This window comes from Bos grunniens, chromosome 5 (genome assembly GCF_055505025.1).
Source record: "Bos grunniens cultivar Pamir isolate PY7600 chromosome 5, Bosgru_T2T1.0, whole genome shotgun sequence".
Lineage (NCBI taxonomy): Eukaryota > Metazoa > Chordata > Mammalia > Artiodactyla > Bovidae > Bos > Bos grunniens.
The window spans coordinates 15,682,115-15,708,030 of NC_141169.1; the positions used below are offsets into that span (position 1 = coordinate 15,682,115).

At 36.0% G+C, this 25,916-nt stretch overlaps 1 protein-coding gene across 5 annotated transcripts; it reads left to right on the plus strand.

The window, feature by feature from the left end:
* Nucleotides 1-1,731: 1,731 nt before the first annotated feature.
* Nucleotides 1,732-24,170, plus strand: ALX1 (ALX homeobox 1). 5 transcript variants are annotated; one of them, XM_086403723.1, is made up of 6 exons: nt 1,732-1,971; nt 2,099-2,206; nt 2,607-2,759; nt 5,820-6,124; nt 9,157-9,285; nt 23,537-24,170. In XM_086403723.1, the coding sequence occupies exons 3-6, from the start codon at nt 2,627-2,629 to the stop codon at nt 23,855-23,857; spliced, it is 888 nt and encodes a 295-aa protein (XP_086259849.1). In that variant the 5' UTR covers nt 1,732-1,971; nt 2,099-2,206; nt 2,607-2,626; the 3' UTR covers nt 23,858-24,170. The 5 variants fall into 5 exon arrangements, with proteins under 5 accessions (XP_086259849.1, XP_086259848.1, XP_086259850.1 ...); XM_086403722.1 differs by lacking the exon at nt 1,732-1,971 and having other exon boundaries at nt 2,005-2,206; XM_086403724.1 differs by lacking the exons at nt 1,732-1,971; nt 23,537-24,170 and adding an exon at nt 9,737-10,163 and having other exon boundaries at nt 2,005-2,206.
* Nucleotides 24,171-25,916: the final 1,746 nt, after the last annotated feature.

The window sequence follows — 25,916 nt, forward strand, 5'->3', positions numbered from 1 at the left end:
TTAAGACGCATATTTATAAACAAGCTGACAGAGCTCTACGATGTAACTAAGTTTATAGCTAGGAGTTGTTTGTATATTTCCTCAAATCAGCAAGGCGTTGTTCTTGCTGCTGTGAATTTCTGAAAAGCCTATTAAACGACCATTTATCTTACCCTCCCCGTGTCTATTAGAGAAAGTACTTTCAGAACATGTGAAGGTAAGGTACAGAAGGGGCTAGGAGAGAATAAAAAATCATCAATCCGCATAAGACTGAGTAGATAACATCCAACGTTCCTACAGGGGCGGTCCAGGATCCGTTAGCAGGAGCTCAGGAAGTGCACAGCCTGCTTCTCCGCCTTAAGCATGGACAGGATGTTCCAGGGTACCTTCTCGCCAGCTTTTCCTTGGCATTGCCCTCCGGCCCACCCCCGCCACATTCGCCCCCTCCTCCCATCCCTGGATGCCAGGCTAGGAGTTCGTGCGCCTTGGTGCAATCTGGAATTCTCCCTCACCGCAGTCCCTGAAAGCTTTTCTTTGACTGCGCCCCTTGGAGATTTAACAATTAGTGGTTGGTGCCGGCTGCCTGGCTTTGGAGATAGTAATAATAATACAGGAAAAGTTACATCATTCAGGAATAGTGTCAACTCGCAGGAACCGGAGTGCGCGCTCAAGACCAGGCCGGGAGCGGCGCCACGTGAACTAACCGATCTCGTGCCGCTGCTCCGGAGAAGCGTCCCGAGAGAGCGAGGCTGCGGCTCCGGGCCGCCTGTTCAGGTTCCACTCGGCCCGATCTGGGTTGAAGACCCGCCGCGCTTCTAGAGCAGTGTTGAGGCGCAAGTCTGAGATGCGGAGCGCTCCATCATTGTTCTTGCCCGGCTGGGTGGCACATTGTGGCCTCGAAGAGGGTCTCCAGTGAGTCCTAGGTCAGCCAAGACCCTGAAGAATATGGAGATTCCCGACCCTTCCGGAGGCTCTCCAGAATTGGGCTTGGCGTCACCATGCCAGGATCAGGGGTGCCCGGCGTGCCCAAGGCTGCGGGTTGCTGCCCCGCTGGCCCGGGGAGACGCCATCGGCGCGGCTAGGGCCTGTACGAGAAAGGCTGTCGGGCGGAGGCCTCTCGTGGAGGGCGCAACCCTTAATGCCCAACTTGTGGGAGTTTTCCACAAATTTGCCAGTTTAAGAGGCCTGTTGCTAATGGCGGCCTTTTCTTGCCCAAGGCACTGAACGCTTTTCCCTCCGACGCGTCGGGATCCTCCGAAACCAAAGGCAGTTCTAAAGCCTCACAGAGGGGCTTTCCACCCCGTAGCGCTGCTCTGCCCTCAGCGAGGGCCAGCTCCCCAACCTCCTCCCATCCCCTCGGGCGGGAGCCGAAGCCCCGGCCCACCCAGCGCCGGGACGCCGCTTCGCCAGTGCGCCCGGCTCCGCGCGCGCCCGTCGCTCCCCGTACGCGCTTTTCCAAACTCCACCGCGACTCTTTAAAAGTAAAATAATCATCTTTTAAAAACCACGATGAAGGCCTTCCTCTTTCATAAACTCCTTTGTGTAACCCCTCTGGCCTATAGTAAGGACCCTTAGGAGGCACTTTTCCTATCGGGGTTTGTTAAAATAATCTGGATCTAATGATAAAATCGTGGACCAAGGGGAGGGCGGGAGAGGGTGGAGAAATGAGGTTGATATTGGTATAATGGTTTCAATGCATTGCTCGGCCTCCCTCTCCCATTGCCACCACATCCACACGCCGCCGCATTCCAGAAAGAAAGGAAAGGCCACGGGTTCGTAAGCGCCGAGAGCGCCGGGACGCCGAACTCCTCGGGATTGGAAGAAGCAGCGGCCCCTCGACCACGGCCAGCCCAGTTAATAGCTGCCCACGTATCCGGCTTCTTGGGCTTCGGATTAATGTGGATCTTCCACATAAACGATTTACGGATGAAATAAAAGCCCCTTAGAGCATTACTTCCTTTCAAGTTCTTAAGACGCCTCTAAATCTTTCTGGTAGTGAGTGGCCGGCGTGGGGGCGGGGTGGGGACCCGGTGCCGGCGGGTGGCCCGGGAGGGCGCAGAGCGCGGGGAGTGGAAGGTTAACTGCCTTGCGATCTCACCAAGCTCTTCCGAAATGCCAGTCCACTGTCGCGGCGACAATGTTTCTGAGTGTCGTGGCCTCGTCCCTGCTGGCATTTGTCTGAAATGGAGCTGTCTGTCTAACCTAGGCCTGGACGCGCCCTGCCCGGGTAAGTGGGGGGGAAGATGGGGGTAGGGTGGGGGGCGTAGGGGGGGGCCCGGGGTGGAGTTTAGTCGCCTGCCTATTTTCATATTCATTAGATCTGGGAGGTTGCCCGAGGAGCCCAGCTGAGTTTCAAGATATAAAAGCAACTTCGGGTGCCCCCTTTCCAGCCGGGACATCTTAAAGGGCTCGGAGCCGGGCAGCTACAGGCGCCGCAGCGCTCGCTTCCCCTTCCCTCCTCTCCGGCCCTCCCTCCTCCCGCCCACTCGCACCCTCCCCCAGCGCGCTCCAGCCCCCGGAGCTCCCGGGAGCTCAGCGACAGCCTTCTAGGATTATGGAGTTTCTGAGCGAGAAGTTTGCCCTCAAGAGCCCACCGAGTAAAAACAGTGATTTTTACATGGGCGCAGGAGGCGCGTTGGAGCACGTTATGGAGACGCTGGACAATGAGTCCTTTTACAGCAAAGCGTCGGCAGGCAAATGCGTGCAGGCCTTCGGGCCCCTGCCCCGCGCCGAGCATCACGTGCGCCTGGAGAGGACCTCGCCCTGTCAGGACACCAGCGGTGAGTCCCCCTGCTCCAGGGGGGTCGCGGAAGCCCACCCGCAAATCCGAGGGCGGGGACCGGTCGGGACCGGGAGGGAGGGAAGGACGGAGGGAAGGAAGGAAAACAGGAAGGAAAGAAGGAAGGAAAGGAAGGGGGAGCGGGAGAAGCTGGAGGGCGGAGGAGGGCGGTGGAACAGTGCTGGTTTTAGGAAGCGGAGTTTGGGCTGCTGCAGACTTTGGGTGGGGGGAGCCAAGGAAGGAGCCTGCGCCCCTGGGGTGCATCCTCGTGGTTCTTTTGCTGCCGAGTCGCGTTCCTCACGGGCCCTGGCGTCCCGCTACCCAGGACCCGGGCGTAAACTGATAGGGCGCTAAATAGAGTGTAATTGAGTCGAGACAGCGCGCTTCCTCTGCGAGCCCGCCGCGCTGCCCCGGGCCGGGGGAGCTGAAATCCATCACAGCTCGTTAGAGGACGTCACTGCCGTCACGAAGAAGAAAACTTAGGTGAAAAACCTTTTTTTTTTTTTTTTTTTTAACTTTTCAAGACGTAACGATATCTTTCTTTGTGAAGTTAGAGGCTTACTAGATGAGTTTCTGTGGATTTGTGATTTCTGCTACTTTGGGTTTGCTCTACAACAGCATAAATGTTTGTTAAACGCCAAATCACTTTACATAGCTTCGGGCAAAGAATCCCCAATATATAATCACTCACTCGCGAATTCCGCATTGTCTGATTTTCCTGACTCCACGGTAGAAGTCGCCTAAGAAGCCTTTCGGAATGCTTCTGGGTGAAATCTTCAACTTTGGATGGCCAAGTATCTCAAAGTCAAAATGTTATCAAAACAAACCATCTATCTTTTCTATCTTGTAACCCAGTACAAACCTATTTTTTTTCAGATCGCGACAGCTAAAGCAAGTTTACAATTCCAAGAGGACTTTTCCTTATCATTGTATATATTCCACAGTTAAGCTGTAAGGAGCGGGTTGCTTTAAAATAACAAACGAATTAAGTGTGAAATATTTACAACAAGCCTCCCGCCCCTTGTTTTAATGGAGGTTCACAATCTGGCTAGTCACTGGCTCATAGTAGCTTCTCTTCTAAATACTTAGTACGCAATAAGCTTAAAAAAAAAAGGCCTCGTATATTTTACTTATTTTGTTCAACGTTGCAAGTTACTTTTGACTTGCAAGGTTAAATAAAAAAGGAACAAACAATAGAGAAAAATCCGTTAAGTCTCATTTATTTAGAAAGACGCGAAAAAATAATTTTATTTTAATATACTAAAGTTTTGACTGTATTTCAGATTGCAGTATTTATATTTTGGAATTTTAAAGTGTATCCATAAAGTTATTTCCATGGACAGGATTTGTTTTTAAATGGTTCTGAAATGTCCTCTGTTGACTGCTGGATAAGAATCATAATATTTTATTTAAATTGTCGGGATTCCAAAAATAAGAGAAATAGGTGATTTTTTATATTTTATAAAGTTTTAAAAGAACATCACACTGTTAGGATGGATTTTAATAGGAAAGTTTTAAGTAAGGTGAATGTGGGCAACAAGGAGTCCGCTAAATTTAGGAAAGTTCCTGCCTTTTCCCTGAGATGCCCTTACCCTCACGCCTGTTTCCCCTCCCCCATCGCTAATTACCGCAGTTCCCCATTAACTCTACCCACGGAGACAAAACTGTATTGTTTGTTAATCAGTCAAGGCTCTCTTTTATATTTAGTTTTACATCACATATTTTTTTGCCTAAAGGCAATTGGGTATTTGATTTACCTAGGTACTAGAGTTCAATACATTTGTATAATGACTAAAGTAAAGCTAAAATACATTGTAAAAAAAGCTAAATATGCATTGTAAGAGAGAATTTAAAAATAGACAAAAACGAAAAAAGTATAGCAGTTCATTGGAAATCATTGTTATGGTTGAGCCGACTTAAAAAAATGTTTCCTATTTCGTTATGTGTATCCATTACATTTGTGTGTGGGGCACAATGGAATCTGGAGGAAATCACTGAAATTAAAACACCCCTAAACAGAATGCCAGATGATATCCTTTGTAATCTTCTAATAGATGTTTTAATTTCTGTGCTTTACTGAAAGGAAGAGTAAAGCTTTCTATCTTAAGACAATTTCATGTTTTAAAAGAGTTAAGCATAAATTTGACATGTTTAGATAACTGCAAGTGAGTTTTTAAGCTAAAGAAGTCTACTTAAATCTTATCCTTTTCTGTAAAAACACTTTTAGAAACTGACGAAAAATTCTTTTTTTGACTTAGTAGGTCACTTTTTAAAATTAAAATGTTAAATGTGGACATGATATGCAGTTGAAATATTGGAAATATAGTAGAAACAATGCCATTTCTTAAATTTGTAGTCCATAGGTTTTATGTGGAGGAGAAACATAACTTTGAGAAGAGTATGGATTTTGGTTTACAGACAGTATTTAAAATTGAAATGTCCTTTTTGAGCCCTGTTAGTAGCTTACTTTTGTCTGCTGTGAATAAATAAGACATAAGAAATTCGGCTCACTTTTCAAAAATTATGGTCATTTAGTTTTTGTTTTTTTTTTTTAACCAGAGCATCTTTTAATTTGACTACTTTGATTATAAATTATCGGGATAAATATTACATTAAGCCTGAAAAACAGAACTACATGTGATGCTGGCAAATTAATATAAAGTTCCATGTACACATATTTAGATGATTCTAAACTTGCCCAAAGTGAATTAGTAATAATAGATAAAGTGAAAGTCACTCAGTTGTGTCTGACTCTTTTCGACCCCATGGACTATGCAGTCTGTGGAATTCTCCAGGCAAGAATACTGGAGTAGGTAGTCGTTCTCCTCTCCAGGGGATCTTCCCAACCCGGGGATCGAACCCAGGTCTCCCACATTGCCGGCGGATTCTTTACTAGCTGAGCCACCAGGGAAGCCCAGTAGTAGATAATATGATGATCAAATCAATACTGGCAGGATAAATCGTAAGACTACCTGCCTGATGGTCTGTATCACTTCAACTTAATTCTTTCATCAAGGTGTTTTGCAATGCTGAGAACTGTTTTTCCCCCCTCTGGGTGCAGTGAACTATGGGATCACTAAAGTAGAAGGACAGCCTCTTCACACCGAACTAAATAGAGCTATGGACAACTGTAACAGTCTCCGACTGTCCCCCGTGAAAGGGATTCCAGAGAAGGGAGAACTGGATGAACTTGGGGATAAATGTGACAGCAACGTATCCAGCAGTAAGAAGCGGAGACACCGAACCACCTTTACCAGCCTGCAGCTGGAGGAGCTGGAAAAGGTCTTTCAAAAAACCCATTACCCGGATGTGTATGTCAGAGAACAGCTTGCTCTGAGGACAGAGCTGACTGAGGCCAGGGTCCAGGTAGGAGCCAATGAAGGCTGGAGGCTGTGTGTGTTTGGAGCGGGGAGGTGGTTGGGGGGTAGTGTTAGAATGATTCCATAGTTGCCACAGAGTTTTACCACAAAGTTTATTCCAAAGTTTTACCACAAAGGCAGAAACTGATTCTCCTGCTGAAGATAGAGAACAGTGTAGCAGAGGCATGTAAGTCTACTAAAATTACTTTTTACTTGCAAACGATTTAACAGCTCACACACAAGCCTAAGAGAAAAGAACTTGACTTATTACTTAGGCATAAAAGCTTATGATTATTTTAAAAGAACAGAATATGATAACAAATCTCTGATTTCAAAAAGTGATCCTTAAAGGACAAAAACGCAGAACCATAGCTGTCCAATTTAGTAATTCATGTATTTTATTTTTCTATCAGCTGTCAAAGCTCTTTTTGGGTTATATACCTTAGATTTGTAAGTTATTTGTATAATGGCCCATAAGCACCTATAATTTTACCAAGGTTGGAGTTATAATAAAACAAAGAAAAAAAAACAGTCTCACAAACTCTCAGCTGTTAGGTATACTGTAAACTATTTTCACGATATATAATTAAAAGTTGTATAAGCACATATACAATTTTCTAGTCCCAGCAATTGTCAATACATGCCTTCCATTGTAATTTTTAAAATCTGGATAACTTGCATGATTTTTTCAGAAGCAGTAGGAATAATAATCTTAAAAGTAACTTTTAAATGTATAAATTTAATTGTTATATCTATAAATTGTGTTCAAATTATCAAATTAGATGATTCAGTATACTAAATTTTTTAATAATTTGAAAAAACAAAATTAAAAATACTGGGTAAAATTCTACCTCTTAAGTGTATTTTATTTTTCCTAGCCTTGATATTTTTAAACAATTTTCTTAGTTTGCAAGTAAGAGTAATTCAGGAGAATGACCTTTTTCTTTTTGTGTGTTTTTACGACTCTAAAAAAAAATAATACTGAATTTTGCAATTTCCATAAACCACTAGAATAAAGAAATAAATTTTTGTTCTGAGTGGAGTAATAGTATTCCTTCTGAAGACTGAGCCATTGTAAGTCTCTTATACATTGTTAAAGACAACATCTGGTGGTGCAGGAGTAACAAGCAGCAGATTTTTGCTTTAGTTTATAGAGACAAATGGTTATTTTATCTTAGTTTAGGAAGTAAATATGGAGAAAGTCAGTACTAAGAAAGAATTTGAGAATTGTCAAGCATTAATACAAACCCCACCTGTGTGTTTTTTGGTCTTGTGTTCGTATATTTAAATTAGTTATACTCATAACCATAGAAAAATATGTTTACACATAGATGATCAGCTGTGCACAAAGTGTGTTTGCCCCTTAACATTTCACCAAGTGCTGGTTAATTTTGGTCTAAGAATAGGCACAGAGAGCCAGCCTGAACCTAATTTACTCAGGTAGTTTCCTTGCTTTTTGCATAAGAGTGGTGGTAATGGGCACCTATTTTAAGGTGATTGTCAAGGTTTTCTTCTAAAGGAAAAAGCCCTCATTACTAAATTCCCTTAGTATGCTCTTGGTGCCTGTCTATGGAGAAAACAAAAAAGTGTTTTGCTTTGTTTTGTTGTTAATGTTGTCTTAAGCCCTGAATATAGTGGGTAATACACACTTGCCAGCAGTGTTCTAAGAAAACATCTGAACAGGTAGCTCTCTTTGCCTTCTGAGAACTGTTCAAACTGCCATTTTAAATTTGCAATACTTGCTTACACTCCAGACTGAATATTAACATGTCTCCATAAGTGTGAAGGAAAAGATATAAAAGAGTAGAATTGAATACAAAATAGAATAAAAAATTCAAATAAATTTTAGTGAAATGCTTTTTTACAATGTGCATTTTTATAATTCATTTTCAGCTTTTTTCCTAAATATTTTGTATTCTGAAGAGAGTTCTCTGAAGACTAAACAGCTTTCAGAAAGCTGCTCATGTAAATTATATATCAAATTATACATGTTTAATTTAATTTTCTATATAACCTTTTAACACCTAAAATATTAAAATGAAGATTCTGGAGATCTTACAAGTGTGAACTGGTTAATATTTAACCTTCTGAGGAAGACAGATGATACTAGATGTTTCTACTATATAATTAGGTAGAGAAATTTGGAAAATAGTTTAGGAACTGTGTGGAGGCCATACTAATACACAGGCTTTCTTGACACTTGATTATATCTGTCCTATTTATTTTAAAATTTATATTATCCATAAGGATTTTAAATTGGAGAAATTATCTTTAAGATTTTGTGAGCATTTTCTATAAGAGAAAATAAATCTTATACGTGAGACAATTTATGTTATAAACAATTTGTATATTTTAAAACCATAGCTCAGCTTCAGGTGATACCATTTTACCCATAATCTTTACCATACTCAATATAACATGTAATTCTACTAGTTTGCTTCTAAATAATCATTGTATTTCTGCTGGTGCCATATGTTTTAGATGTAATGTGTTTGTTTACATTTTTCTAAGTTTTTGTAAGTCTGGGTACAGCCCAGAAGACCCTCCACTTTGTGACATGTTTTAAAGATAATTGTTTTGACAGACTTAGATATTAATTTGGTTATAGATTGGCTGAGTTCATGTTATATACATAACCCCAAATTAAAAATTTATGAGTGTCTTTTAGACTTGCATTCTCTGAGAGAGGATTATTATCTATGATAATTTGGAGATATAAGGAATCTTCAAGGTCATATAAACTAATTCTTTTTTATTTTCCGTAAGTAAAAAAAAATAGAGGCTCAGACATATTAAATAAAATTTTGAAAACACCTTGTCTCATTCTGTTAAACTGTATTGCCTAGTAGGCATGGCACTTATCATATCGGGGTAAAATAAAATAGAAAGTAAACCTTGTGGATCCCTTTCTAATATAAAAACATTTCTGCTTTTGTAATTTTCTTGACCTGGTTTACCTTTCTGATTTAACGTCTTTGACCATCATATTTGCATTACCAGCAGTTCCTTAGCTGAAATTCTACTTTTTAAACAAATTAGGTTTGGTTTCAAAATCGAAGGGCCAAGTGGAGAAAAAGAGAACGTTATGGCCAGATCCAGCAAGCTAAGAGCCATTTTGCTGCCACCTATGACATATCGGTTTTGCCAAGAACTGACAGCTATCCACAGGTATGGTAAATTGCACAGAACACTGAGATACACAAGTGTGGTTTGTATATTCTTAAAAGGGCTAGTGTAAGCTTTATCATGTCTAATATAATAGTTAAGAATGAAAATTTTAATCTCCAAAAATTGTTTCCATGTTTGTTGGATTTTTATTTTGCTAAAATATTTATTTTTATTTATTTTTCCAGAGCCATTCATTTTAAAATATTTCAAGGTCTCTTCTTTGGTATACATTGCAACAACTTAAGTAGCATCATTCAATAATATGTCTCTTAATTACTTTGCATTTTAATAATTCAGACTCACTCCCTTTGTTAACTTTTAAAATACATAAAACATTGCTAGGCTCGGTGGCTCTTTTTTTATGAACTGTACCATAACCTACTGTTAAATGTGGCCGATGAAACCTTCAGTTCCACTTAAAACTATTTTTTCTCCTATGTTGTCTTTTCAGCTTTGAAACTGCTTACTGTTTCAAGGAAGCATTTTATCCCTTTGTGACTTAAAACATGTATAGAATTAGTTCTGGACCTAATTTTTAAATTGTATCACATTAAGTGTATTTAGAAATTTTTTTCCTCTAATTTTTTCTTTTAATTTAGAGAGGGTTGTTTTTTCATACTTTGTAATGCACATAAATATATTTTGTCTTTGTAATTGGATATTAATTTTTCCTGCTACTGAATTATAATATTCAAAATTGTATTTGCTACATAAATACATGTGTATTTATATGTGTATTATAAGGCAAGCCATCTGTTATTTAATTCCTTATTGTATAATGATATGTGTTGTAAGAGACTACTTTGAAAATGAATATGTAACACATATACTGATGGAATATTTTGATAGTTCAGTAAACAAATCATCATAGCTCCAAACGTAAGGATATTCATTTTCTTCAACTGTAAATTCATACCTTGTGAGCATGAAGTCAGTCCTTTCATTTCATGCTGGCTTTGTGTTCTTGTACCTTTCATGATTTTTTAAAAACCTATCTTGAGACTTTCACTCCTCCAGGTAAATTCATGAAATTTATTAATGTAATATTATATGTGAATAAGAACCTTAGAAATCACCTAGTTCCTTCATTTTAAAAGTCAGGAAACCAGACCCAGATGAATTAAGAACGAGAATTGGTCCATGATCACACGAGTGGTTCCTTACAGGGCGGTTCATAAAGGGCTGCTACAGCTAAGCCTTGCCACTGCAGTTTCCTTAAAGACCAGTGATATGGGTACCTTTTGAATAAAGGCCCATACCTTAAGAGGAATCTTATTTCCCTTACTTCAGAAAGTTTACTTTAAAGTAGTTCCTTTATATTTTCTCCTATTTTAAAAATATGTGTATCCCCCTGGTTACTTAGCATCAGCACATGTTTTGAGTATCCTAGTTGAGTTCTGAGCAAAATGCTGCAAGGATGTTTCTCCTCTAGGCGGTAAGTTCCAAGGGAGCAGAAACTGCAGTTTTCTTAGTTGTTAACAAGACTGTAGCCCTCTCTGTCAGTCACTGTTCTAAGCAGTGTACATTTATTAACTCATTTAATCCTTGCAGTAACCTTATGCAGTAGGTGATATTAATTATTCCCATTTTTTATATGTGGAAACTGAGGCATAGAGGGGCGAGGTATTTCTTGCCGCTAATAAAAGTGAGATATTTACTCACTTTTATTAGTGTAGGAAAGCTCAGATTTAAGCAGAGGTACTGTGGCTCTTAAGGGTAAGTAACATGATTAAATGATTAATAGCAAAAGAGCATAAGACTTAAGTCCCATTATTCAGATCTGCAGTTCAGTTCAAGGGAGCAGAAAATGTTCACTGCCAACCAGTGAAACAACAATAGAAAATATCAGAGATGGCATATACTTTACATAGTTTTAAACTACTTGTGATGACTTTAGAAATAATAAAGTCACAAATTATGAACTCTTTTCAAGTAGACTTTAAGCAGTCTTACTGCTAAGTCTATCTCACAACACTTGACTGCAGCGTACCTTTTTTTCACCTTATTATTTCAGTCTTCATTCCTTTCACTGTTCCTATTTCTGTTTTCCACTTTTCTGCTCCTTGCTCTTAGTTGCCTTGGTGCTAACCCCCCTTTCTTCTTTAGAATATCGTAAAATGTGTAGAATAGGGCCTTGCACCAATTAAGCTCTATATAAAAACTTAATATAACCATACACTCTAGTCACCCTTAATTTTAGTCACCCCCTAAAATTATCTTGCCATGATGTTATTATTGTGCTTCATAGCTTTCGATATTAGCCATTAACAGAATGAGGTCACCTAGGAGCTCAAGCAGGAAAGGAGATGGTGTGGTCAAATTATACATTTGATGGTCTTTTTCATGCCAACAAAGGATTAGTTAAAAAAATTCCCCTCAGAGATAATAGAATTTTGCACTAATTTCTCTTTGTGGGTTCTCCATAATTTTTATGTATATTTGGTTATACCACCTCATAATTTAAATATGGGAACACAGACATCATATGTTGAAGTTATTTTGACAGTGCAGTTCATCAACAATGATAAAAATCAATACTGTCAAATCCACAGGACTTTTCTGTATTGCTAAGTCATTTAATGTTTGGTTACCAAAAATTCTGAAATCAAGTGTCTCCCACTCCCCACTCTAGGTATTGAAGAAAGTCAGGGGAAAATTCTGTTTCAGTTAAAAATATGTGGTTGACTTTATTTTAGTTTGTTTGAAAAAATAACTATGCCAAAGTCATGTCTCAAGACTCAGCCTAAGGAAACTGCTTTTTAAAAAGAAAAAAAAAAAATTGTGGCTTGAAAATAGTTTATAGTGGGAAAAATAGGAATTGAAAGAGTCTAACCAACTCAGTGCAATAAGACATTGAATGTGGTTACTGTTATTAATTACAGAAAAAAAAATTATTAATTACAAAAAAGTTGGAACTAGAAAAAGTTGGCGGCAGGACAGAAATAAAGAATTAGCAATTTGGCAGGGAAGCAAAAGCATACGCAGAAATACATCAAAACCAGAAATGGTTTAGAAAATGATCTCCTTCAGCCCACTCATAATAGTAAGCCTTTGTATCATAATCTTACCTAGCATAAAGTATCTATATATAACATAGAATGTTTATTTATGAATAGTAATTAATACTTTCTAAAATGTTATAAATACTTTGTTTTCACTGCTCTTCATTACACTGTAGTAACAACAGCTGTAACAGTAAAAATAGTAACTACCAGTTGAGAGCTTGTTAAGCCAGGCTTCTTCCTAATAACCCTTAACTCATTGAATTTGAGCCCAAGTGTTTTGAGTTCAGGAGTCCCGGCCTCCTTATGCAACATTTTCTCCTTAAACCAACACTGAGTCTTGAAATAGTTCAATTTTGACCCTGAAACATCGCCTTACTTTGGAAAGGAAAAATGCCTAAATAATAAAACATTTAAAAAATGTAGATACTTCTTAGACTAAGATACTCTTTTTTTAAAACTTGCTCATGTTTGAAAGCAAATAAAAAAGTGAGTACTGTGATGTCAGTAGTAATTAAAGGTAGTATATTTTGATGTAGTGAAAATAGTAGTGTTTTTTATTAAAGCTCTATTTTGGGTCACAATATCAGTTGCCATTTGTCAATACAGTATAGCTAAATTAAATTATTCAGTGTTCTCCATTACATGATATTTTAGAAGAGTCTCATTGCTTGTGCTAAATCTGTTTCCCTCTATCTTGAATTCCCTTTCCCTCACCTAAACCAGGAAGCCTCCTCTCAATTTTCCCTCAGTCAGAGCGTCACTTTCTCACTGACCTTGTGGTGGATTGTGTAAAAATGTCTGCCACACCATTTAGGATGTAAAGTGTTTAAAAGACGATTCCATTCTTACTCACATTGTATCATCACAGTGTTAAGCAAATTATATATACACCGAATAGATGTGAAAAAAGTTTTGGTTCACTTCAGTTTTCAGGAGTATATTATAAAACAAAATTAGTCTATTTTTAATAAAACAGATGGTTTCCAAATCTCTGCTCTCAACCAGCTCTGTGGTCTTAAGCAGTTAACTTTTCCTCTTTGAAAAGAATAGACTAGAAAGATTTTGCAGACCCCTTTCAGCTTAATTCATTTTCTTCCAGAGTTTTATCATTTTATAGTTTTGCATTTTATCAAACAGGTACATGCTCGGTCTTGTTTTAGGCACAGAGGTTATACAGATGATCCAGAAAAAAATCTCGTGCTTTCTAGACAGATTGCAAATTAGATATTACAAATTCTGCAAAAATTTCTTGATGCAGACTATATCTAGCATACCAAAAGAGACTTACATAATTTTGTCCTTGAGTTTAAGAACTAAGCAAGTATCTATCAACATTAGATTCTAATGTGTTTCTAATTTATTAAAACCAAAGCATCTTTAAAATAATTATTTTTGGTGAATAAAATATTTTTGTTAAGTTATACATATTTTCTAGAAAGATTATGGACTTCTCCTGTGACTCAGCTGGTAAAGAATCCGCCTTCAATGCTGGAGACTTGGGTTCGATCCCAGGGTTGGGAAGATCCCCTTAAGAAGGGAAAGGCTACCCACTCCACTATTCTGGCCTGGAGAATTCCATGGACTGTATAGTCCATGGGGTTGCAAGGAGTTGGACACAATGGATCGAAAGATTGTAGCCAGCCTTCATACTTAGGAGAAGTGTACATTTTGTGCCATTAGGGTTAGGTCAGATTAAGCTTACATTAACTTGATCATTTACTAGCTAGGTGACTTTGAAAAAGTCTCTGGACTTCCTTGGTACTAGAGTTGGTGGTCTTAGTGTAGATGAAGATGTTGATGATACTTTTTCTCTTATGGAGAGGATTAAAATGATTTCTAAATAGTCTGTAGAACTAAATCCTGGGATTTGGGGTGGGCCATGGATTAACGTATGACTCCTGGCTTCACAATCAGGTAGCTGTGGGTTCAAATCCTGACTGTGCCACTTAATAGATTTTTAGACCTTTGGCAAATAAATTAACTGCTGGGAACATTTCTCTTCATTTATAAAATGGTGATAGAAGTTCATATGTTATTTGTGAGAATTAAAATAGTTTATGCAAAGTATTTCCTAGTACATAATGAGGGCTCAATAAATAGTCCTGATTCTCTAATAGCTATTAGTCATTATTAATTTTTTTTCTGCAATAGAGAAGTAGCTAAGTGGTTTGAATGCCCTTTTTTGTTGCAGTATTTAAATCAATACATTGTGAGTAAATTTACTATTTGGGGATCCCAGGGAAAGAACAAGTTCAGTTAAATACACTTTCTTCTTTAAATTAGGATGACCAAATAAATATGGTAGCTTTAGGAAAATTTGAATATATTCTTAATCTATCAGAATTATTTTCTCGCTTAGAAAATATTTTTTCATCAAAAATTGCAAAAGAAAGGTTGAAAGTTTTCCTGCCAAGATTTTCAGTAAGGTTTTACTTAGTAAATAGTGGAATCATAATTATATCTATTTTCCAAATGTACAAAAGGACCCATGTAGTATTTTTGCTTTCTGTTGTTTAATTGATGCCTTTAGAAATATGTGCCACTTGGAGTTTGAACCTAGCAAACGTTGGATTCACGTTACAGATAATTTGTAGTCACTAAAATAATTTTAAAAACAGATGAAAAGCTGTAAAGTATTTTTAACTTAACATATACTATTTAAAACATTGCTATACAGTTTTTAAAAGGAAATTTTAAAGTTTCTGTAAAATAGTGATTATGAAGATATTGTTTACCTTACCTTCTTCTACCAACAAATTTCTCTCCTAATCTTGAAGTTTGCCTTTACTTTAAGCTAAATAAAGAATATGAAGCTTGTTTCCTTTAACCACTGTGGTTTAGTGATTTAAAGGCACCTGGTGCAGTTTTTAACCTTTAGAAAAAGTATCATTTTTATCACTGTTACTTCTGTTTTTTCCCCAAGTATTTGAAGTAAACAAAGACCCCAAGATCTTTTAAAAATGTTAATAATGTAGCTATACATGATGCATTGTGTAATGAGTAGTTCCACACCTTTCAAACAACCAATGAGATGGTCGTATATTGTAGTACAGTGACACTTCCTTTATGAATGGAGGGACAAAGTATTAACAGCACTAGGTCAACAAGTGATACAATTTATCACTGATTGTAAGCACAAATACTTACAGTTATAGAAGGATATCATTTATTCAAATCAATATAGTTTTTACAATGATACCGTTCCGAATTTAATTAAATATATATATTTATATAAAAACATATAAAGTCTATTTCACATATATGTATATGTTAAAACTAAGTTAGGTGTAACAGGAGGTAGATTTTGTTAGTATTGATTAAGTAAAGGAACAGCTAGACACAGAGAATAATTCTTCTATTTGGTGAAAGTAATCCTAGATACTTTAAAGAAGGAAAGAATATCCTCTAGAAGAAGTAAAGTGCTTTCACATTGTTGATTATGAAAATAGACTTATTTTTGAAATGTAATATTCACATTTAATGTGATTTAAAGACTTTACATAGTAGTAATAACTTAGCTGTTTTCTTTTTTTATTTGTTTTGCTTTTAGTTAAGTGAACACTGTTAAGTGTTGTATTTAACTGATTTGGTTGTACATAGTTTGTATTTTAAGAGGAAAGAGTAAATCAGTAAATTAAGTAGATTATCAAAATAATAAAAAGTAAAAAGTAAAAATATAAAAATAGTTCATACATATTAAAACTACCTTATGGAAGAAGGAAGGGGGAAATTAAGCATCAAAGTCTGAGAAGTCTATGAGAACGTCTGGATTAAAACCTGCAGTTTAAACCATTATTGTTAGTGTGAACCTCAGGATATACTTTAATCCAGAATTGTATGTGCACCACGTTTATTAAACTACATGCATCTGTGAGTTTTCATTCTTATTCTAAATTATGGAGCATTAAATAGACTTTTAAGTGCAAATGCACAGTTGATTTTAAAATAACAAAAATAAAATTCCAAATTAGAGTTAAATATAAGATGAATATAATTGATGACTCAGGATTTTAAGAATAAATTGCAAGCTTGTATATGACACCTTGTGAAACACTCTAAGATTAAAAATATACTGTATAAATATTTTGTGTTTGCATACTTGATTTACATTTTAGGTTAATAATTTACAAAGAAAACATAATTTTTGTTTCTTATAATTCTGAACTTTTTAAATAGTTGAATTCTCATTAAAAATGAATTAGGCACTCATGATTCAACAGTAGTTAGCATGCATGCATTAAAATAGGTGAGAATTAAGGTGACAAATAATTGGAAAATACTTCAAATGATAATTGCTGCTGGATAAATATTTTTAAAAAATAGCAAATGCCAAGTGCTATGATTTCATTTTAAGGTATGTAGGGTGAGATTTCCTATGAAAATTTTTTGTAATGATCACAATTTAAAATTTAAGAACACATTCGACAGTAAGGGTAAAGAAAGATGTTCTTAATGTTTCCTATATCTTTTATGTGGAGCATATTTCGAATATTATTTGAATAATGCAAAATTTAGACAACATTTATATGATATCATTCTGAAAATTTACAGACATTAACATTGCTTATGAGACTAATTGAGATAGTCTTTACGTTTTACACTAACAAGAGATACACACTTTTATTTTTCTGTATAGCAAATTTCTTTCCAGTTTGTTAGTCTCACGTGACTATGACATCTGATAGTGTTGTTTTTTTTTTAACAGAAAAGGCATTCCTCCTGTTTGAAATCCATATATACATTTCTAAGATGAAATTTCATTTAAGAACTCAAAGTAGCAATGAACAATTAACGTGTGATCCTTTTCTGATGAATAAATACTTTCTGACCACTTCAACTTAGTAATACTATGCATTTAAAACACATTTAAAAAAATTTTTAAATTAATTCCTCCAAAATCTTAGTATTTATATATATATATATTTAGTTAAAATTACATCTAATAAGAGGGCACTGATGAAAACGTACCCTCATTTCTATTTCAAGTAGTACCTAAATGTGCCCAGATTTATCTTTTCACTGTGTGATTAATTCAACTTGGGATTTTTTTTCCCCAGGTACACAAAGTCTCAGTGTATGTTATTGATTCACTGGTAGCAAATTCACTGTTTAGAAAAACACCTATACCCTTTCTCTCTGCCAGAAGCCTACTGATGTAGTTACTAGAAAATTTAATGGGACCCTAAGGTCCCAACAGCTAAAAATATCTGCAAGTTAATAAGCATACGATTCTTATTAATACTTTATCCCTCTGAATTTTAAAGGAGGGGATATGCTAATAAAGAATATAATGGTCTCTTAAAAAGTCAAGCTACTTTTGTAAAAAGTGATGTTTGCCTTTTTAAAAGAGGCCATATAAAAATCTGGTAAATTAAATTCTATAGTGATAATGTGGTAATAAATCTTTATAGTAAGTATTGAATAATACTCAGAGTAGGCAATAAAAGTAAGCATTCTGTCAAACAGGAAAAGCCAAAATCAAATTTTTTATTTTAATGGAAAGAAACTATTGCTATAACATCATCACAGATACCTCTTTGTGAATCCCTGCTGTCTGTTTTTTCACAGCAGCCTTTGAACTCCCACGGGGAACTGTTGGGGCTATGATGTGAAGGTCGTATGAGTATAGGATAATACGTGTATCCTGGTGTGTGTGTGTGTCTCGTGTACATATAAATGTTGGTGGCAGAAAGAAACAGTCTATATGTAGAGGAGTAAGATTAAGTAAACTTATTTTAGTAGGAAAAAAATTATTTAGTTGGCTTTAGAGATGCTTTAAAAGATGCTTTTTAAGAATGCTCTAAAATTACTCCTATATTCTCACATTTTTTCAGTATTTCTATTAAATCCAAATTAATTCTGTAGGCTAATATCTCCATAAATAACAAAACATTGAGATATAGAGTATATAAATCAGGAAACTATTTGATATTTTTTTTACATATCATACTACTTTACAACTAAGGGAAAGAATAATAAACTGAGATTAAGAGGTTTTTTAGAAGTATGAAAAACTCCCCACTACAGTAAAATCAGAAAATACATTAGAAATATATACCACATTTAGCATACTAAAATTTTCTTTCTAGCTTTGGTTATGTAAAGAATATATCTATATCAAGTTTCTAAGGTGAAGGTAAATGAGATTTATGATTTCCTATCCATGATTTACTCTGTTCCATCAATTCATGACATACATAGATCCACAGTGAAGAACTCTTAATATATGTATGTATACTTACATATTAACCCTCTCCTTCTAGCTTTTATTGCTTTTAATTCCTTGGAAGGAAGGTGAACATTAAAGGATTTCAGTTTGGAAAGAATCAGACAAAAAAAATTTTTTTTCCTCCAAAATTCAAAGCTGTGGAATAATTAAATATATAAAGTTTTCACTTGATTAGAAAAACATTAAGGGGCAAACATTCAAAGTGGAGAGTAGTAAGTCAGCTAAACTTTCTTTCATGCTAATGGGAGGCAGTTGGCTAAATTCTGTGGACAATGCTTTGAACATACCCCCAGAACTTTAAAAAATGCTGTGAACCACATTAAAACATGGAATATTTTTAGATTATCCACTCCTTTTAAACACAACAAAGAAGAAAAAATGTAAAGACAGACAATCTTTCTTTTTCCGTTTTTCTTTTCTTTTTTTTAAAGCACATATAAAAAGAATGTGGGCATTCAATAATATTGCTCCTGGTTGTAAATCTCTTGCATATTATATACTTAGAAGCTTACAAAAATTTATTTAGTGTTAGTGTCTGACGGAGAAGGCAATGGCACCCCACTCCAGTACTCTTGCCTGGAAAATCCCTTGGACAGAGGAGCCTGGTGGGCTGCAGTCCATGGGGTTGCTAAGAGTCAGACACGACTGAGTGACTTCACTTTCACTTTTCACTTTTATGCATTGGAGAATGAAATGGCAACCCACTCCAGTGTTCTTGCCTGGAGAATCCCAGGGACGGTGGAGCCTGGTGGGCTGCCGTCTATGGGGTCGCACAGAGTCGGACACGACTGAAGCGACTTAGCAGCAGCAGCAGCAGTGTCTATGAACTAGTATAAAAAATATTAGAAAGATAAGTAGTGATCTTAGAAAAAAATCAAATGTAGTATTTCTTTTAATAAGTCAGAGAGTAAGATTTTTGTATGACTTCTCTGTTGTTAAATATGTAGTTTTAGACAATATGACTTATAGATTCTAGCACGTCGTTTTAAAATGACCACTTAGAAGAATGGAATGAAGGAGAAATAGAAGGAGCCCACCTGAACAGTGGTAGATTTATTAAACTACAAGCTCAAACAACTTTGTTGTTTAACCACATTACTTCTTCAGACACTAATAGAAGTAGATGATCTAGAACAAAGATGATACCTGCTGGATCATCCCCACAGTGATCAGACAACATCTAGAATATTATATTCTGTTGTCAGTGCTGGATGTTTATAAGCGTGGAAGGGCAATGACAACCTCCAACACATCCAAAGGAATGTGACTAGAATGATACTGTCTGGAAATCAGTATGAAGAATCCTTAGAGAAGAGAGACTTATGATTGTATAATAATCTCATGATATTTGAAGATTTTCTCATGTAAGAAGGATGCTGCTTATTCTGTATAAGGAACAGAAATAGAAGAAACAGGAAAATTACACCTTTTTACAGAGCTCCCCAGAGGGGAATGGAATATTTTTTTAAAACAGGGTGAGCTTCTTATCACAGAAATTGAACATAATTGAAAATGTATGAGAATTTTTTGTATTTGGAAGGAAGTTAGGCTTCAATAGTGTTTCTTCATCCTAAGTGATGTTCTGAATTGCTTTTGTGTCTTACCATCTTTAGGGGTTGAACCCACATCTCATGTGTCTCCTGTATGGGCAGGTGGGTTCTTTACCACTGTGCCACCTGGGAAGCCCCATTATCATCTTTGCCATTATTTTAGTACAGATCCCCTCAGCTATACTACCTGCTTAATGAATCAGAATCTCCAGAAGATAAGATAATACATGTTTAACAAGAAAAAAGATTACCTTCCTAAAGATATAGGGTCAACAGGGTCTCTAGCTGTGTAATTTTCATTTCTGTTAAGATTGTGTAGTATGGTGATTCTGGCATTCAAAGCATGAGAAAAAAATTTAGATATGTTAGCATAATTTTCCACAAAATTTTGATTATATCTTCAAGATGAATCAGTCCAAATTTCATATTCTCAGAGATTTTCCAGTATTTAATAAATGTGTACTAAGGATTTATCATGTGCTGTGTTCAAGCCTGGGGATGAGAAACAGTTGTGAGTGATCATTGGGAATTTTGCTTTCAGAAAGTGGAATTTATAAATACACACAAATTTAGGATTGTGAATAAGTAAATAATTTCAACTCATAAGACTAGTTTTTATGTCATTGTAGCATTTCATAAGATTTCCGGGTTCAGATTTGACCTCCTCCCCTGGGAGTTATCCAATTTTGGTGAGATTCTTAAACTCTGTTTTATAGTTTTACCTTTTACGAAATGGGGATAGTAAAAGCACATACCTTTTTGTGTATTGGGACGATTCAGAAGTCATCATGCTTTTAATCAAAATGCTTGACACGTGGCCATTAATTGATAACTGTTAGATATCATGAGCATGGTCTTGATTGTCCTCATCAGATGTTTGACACCTCCAGAGGAAATGCTTCCAAGGAAGCAAGACCTCTGTACACTGGGGATATTATTTTTTTATGATTTACATCCAAGTATAATATAGAAACCATCTAGATCCCCAAAGTCAAAACATGCCAGAAATTTGAAAATCAAAGAAAGACAGGAACGAGATGGGAGACAGAGATCATGGAAACCGGGCATATCAGTAAAAGTGTGTGACAGCTTCACTGGTCGTGAAAACTAAAGTATTGCTGTTAGGAACTTGCTTTATTAATCTGTTCTGTTCAGATCTTTCTGCATGTTCTGTTTCATGAAAAATAATGCATTTAACTTGCTTGATCATGTTGGGGTAAGAAGTTTTGATCAAAATAACAATATTTGCTTATGTCATAGAAAATGGAGAGATTTCCTAAATTCATTTAAGGTGAAAATACTTCTTTAAATTCATAGATCACCTTCCTTGCTTTTACTCCCCTTATTTTTTTTTTTACCTAGTTGTTAAGTATATTTCTGTGCATTTGGAATACAAGTAGATGAGTTCAATAATAATTTCTAGCAACACGCTTTGTAAGCTGAGGAATCCTTTAATAAATGTAAAGCCTAAATAATCTTTCTCCACCACTATCTTGCATTTATTTTTTCAAAAGTAAGCAAGCAAGTTCACTTTCATTTCCTGAAAGCCCTTTTGTCAGACATGTGACTGTGGTTTTTCAGTGTAGCACAATGTTTGATTGAATGTCAGAGGAAAATCACCCGGATCAAGTTAGAAGAACTAGTTTGACAGAATAATGACATTAACAGCCCCTCCTGTTGGTTTGAGATACATAGCTCAGCAATCACTGACACCAATCATCATATTTTGGGTAAAGTGGGATACGTATAGTAGGATGAGCCAAAATTTAAACAGCATAGCCCATGACAATTTAAAGATTGATAAAGTATGCAAATCATGATGGACAGCTGGCTAGATAGCTAGATAGAGGTCTATAGATGTCTCTCACAGATTTGGCATATTTAAAGCAGCTTAGAAAATAGTTATATAAAGAACTGTTTTAAGAACAACACTAAAATGGGCATCTCGCCAGTCATTGAAGCCCCACATGAAGGATGATATTTGTTCAGTCCTGAAAATGGTTAAGTGGCCCTTTCAGAGTGACAGAGTAACATCTCTACAATGTAATCTAGAAGATTCATTAACATATTTTGGATATTAATTGAAAATAAGTTATATTTAAAAGTATGGCTTAAGCTTGAGTTTTGTAAGAGTATTGCCAGAGCCTACAGTAGTAGACTGAAATTTCTATGTAAAAAGAAATACAATAAAATTATTCTTCTATATGTGTTAAGTAATTGATTATTGTGTTCTAATTATGATTTTAAAAAAGAAAAGAAAGCCAGATTGGATAAACATATATACTGCTGTTATGTTTTAGTATAAATCTAAATCTAGTGTAATAATATTGTAAAAGGCATAAATTTTCAAATTTCATATTTCAAGGCTGTGTCTCCGCTGTGCTATACCAAGCAGCATTTTTCTTGCTTTTTTCCAGCTCCTGCCATTTGTCACGATTTTCTCTCTGCTTCTGAGTAGTACGTGTGATCACTTTCCTTGCTTTTGTTTAAATAGCTGGTCTAAGATGCCTCCTATTTAAAATTCGTAGTATACAAATTTGACTTAGTGTTTCTTTTGTGTGCTAGTAACTTTAAAGAAATTTGTGTTTGCTGATAATACTGCACAATATAGATAGAAATGTTTCCTATAGGGATTTAATATGATGATTGTGAATTTCTTGGGCACAAGTGATAACTCAGTTTTCAATCTTATGTAAGTTGTTACCCCATACTTAATTTTCATTCAGATAGTATTTTTGCTAATACTTGAGTATTTTTTCTCAGTTATGCTTCCGTTATTGGGTATTGGTCAAATTTTAGAATTCTAAATCTGCTTTACAGGTTATAATTCTGCTGCAACCTCATTATATATAAATCATAGAATAAATATTTAAAATATGTATATAATTGTCCTATTCACAGAGATATTTAAGACTAGACGGAATGAAAAACAATGAAACAGTAAACATTTTCCAAAATGAATTTTGATTAAAAATATCTCTAAAGAACAACCAGCCTTGTATCAGCATTGGTTTCCAGCAAAAAATACCACACCGAGTCAGCTATGGAACTTAAAAAAAATGCAATTCTGTAATTTTCTTTAGAAAGATGAAAACTATATTTAAACTTAATCATATTTTAATCACTTTTCTAAACACATGAATTGATAAAAAATAATGATTAAACCAGATTTCATTTTAAAAATCATGACTGTAAAAAGAATCCTCAAGAGATTGACATGTTGTATTGAGAGTATTTTATGTGGTCAGATACGTGGGTTTTGGTGATCCATTCCAGTATAACAAACTAGAAGAATCTCAAATAATTATTTTTCAGTAATTGCTTGATGTACTCAGAATGAAATTATAGACCACCCAATAGGAGCAGACAAAGAACAGCTAGCAGAACTTTGTAAATTCAGTTTCCCAAAAGTAAGGAACAAAAGTGAGAACGCATAAATGTAATACTTGTTGTTTTATATATTCCAGATTCAGAACAATTTGTGGGCAGGAAATGCAAGTGGTGGTTCTGTGGTTACTTCATGCATGTTACCACGTGACACTTCCTCGTGTATGACACCTTACTCTCACTCGCCTCGGACAGATTCCAGTTACACAGGGTTTTCAAACCACCAGAACCAGTTCAGCCACGTGCCCCTCAACAATTTTTTCACTGACTCTCTTCTTACCGGGGCTACCAATGGACATGCATTTGAAACAAAGCCAGAGTTTGAAAGGAGGTCCTCCAGTATCGCTGTTCTTCGAATGAAAGCCAAGGAGCACGCTGCCAATATTTCATGGGCCATGTAACATACAGTACTCTTTTTCTTTTTCTCTTAATGGCAAAGTAAAACATTCTTATTTCTCCTATTTAATGGATACCACAATAAGCTGCTGTGTGTGGAATTGCTAAAGGTCAAGATATACAGTGAGACCAGCTTAAATGAATAGTTGTTATTATTTAACATTAAAATCTAAGAATGAACCTCTGAAAAGACTAAATAGGTTTACCATGCGCCCATCTCCACAAACTCTGTTTTAGTAGTAAGATTTTTCTTTCTATTGTATGAGTCAATGAAATATGATCATGCAACTTCTTAAAAGAATAAATGTATTAAACAAATTCCTCTGTTATAGATTGATTTATGTTAGTTCTGTATAACAAGAAATCCCTTGTAAAATAATATCTGAAAAAGGAGGAAATGCACTGGGGAAAATGTCAAGATACTGAAGCTGTCAGGTAAATATTGAAGCAGGGTATTTTGGGGAGTTAACTGCCATTTTTCCATCTCTGGCTCCAAGGCATAATGGGCATATCCTCTGTTGCTGAGAATTTATCTATGGGCTTCGAAGATTTTTTACTTCTAGATGTTTTAGTGAATTTCCATGCAATGAAAAAAGAGCTCTTCAGAAATGACCAGCATTTGCATGAAATATTTGGGCATCGTTTCCTGAAACCATGTGGCTAAAGGTGATAACTGAAATATCCTGATATGATTAAAAGTACAGTTATGAGAACAGTTTCTATAAATAGTATCTTTTCTAATGAACAAGCCAGCATGGCCTCAGTGATTAGTTATCACACACAAGAGAAAAAGAAAGTTGCAAAATCTGCTGTTGCATTTAAACTAGAATGGTGCCGGTGAAACTACACACAAACATCTAATAAATACACTCAAAGAAATATTCACTTAGAGGAACAGCAAATTGGAATGTTTGTAGCATGAGTATGTCCAAGTGCACGTGCGTGTGTTTGTTTTTTTGACATAGAAGCTGTACACATTTTTTTGCTACTGTGGTTTTGCACGGAATTAAAATGTCAGAAGCCTCTCAAATTTCTGGTGGAAAAGAAGAGAAGAAAAATACATTGCATCTGGAAAACTGCTAAGCCCTTTGATTTACTTCTCCTCCCTTTCCCCTGTCACATTCCAGGCTTTTTCAGATGAGTGAAATGTCAGCCTCCTTGAAAGACTCTTAAGTTCATAAAGGCAAAGTAAATTAATTGAAATGAAGATGACTTCCATGGCTTGGATCAGAGCACCATCTGCTCTTTGTACTCAGAATCTTCCTTGTGGTTCCTACAGCCTTTAGGGATATGAATGGAAGCCCTAAAGACTAAAGGACAAGATTAACTGATTTTTAAAAATTAAATTCAGAAAAAGTACTTAAATTCGGTAAGTGTCTCTAGTGGGAAAATATTTACAGCACTTAGACATCTTCTGTAATAAAATTTTAAATGAGGCAGATGATAGAGATGAGTGATGTCCTAAACAAACATTCCTTGACTTCATAATCACTCTGTTCTTTATGACTTTTGTGTTCTCTCTTTTTAGTTTTGTTCCCAAGACAAACTTGTGCAACTTTAGCCCTGAGAATTATGCTTACATGCAGGAGCTTTTGTTCAAGGATTGTTTAGGCAGCTGTTAAATATCCTTCATGTTTTAGAAGAGAATGACTTCTAATAGACACATGTATGTTGTCAGTAGAAATTTGTGAACTAAAACTTAGACCTAAAATGTAAGATTTTCTTTCCAGAAATTTCCCCACTCAGTGGTGTCCATGTTCATTTTTTTCGGCTTTTTTTTGCAATTGAAAATTAGGGTCCCTTGCCTAATTAAAGTGACAGATAAAACTCTTTTAAATCAGGTTTGAATTTCACTTCATGTCTTATTTTTTCCTTCTCTAAGTTTTTATCCTCATTATATTCTAATAGTTGGAGCTTCTGTAGCTCAATTCTTTTCACTTTAATAATATGTTTTTAGTTGAAGTTCTACATCAGTTCTTGTATAAATTTAATTCAATCAGCATGGGTTTTTTTTGACACCTGCAGTGTGTGAAGTACTATTTGGGATAATAAAATAAGTAAGGG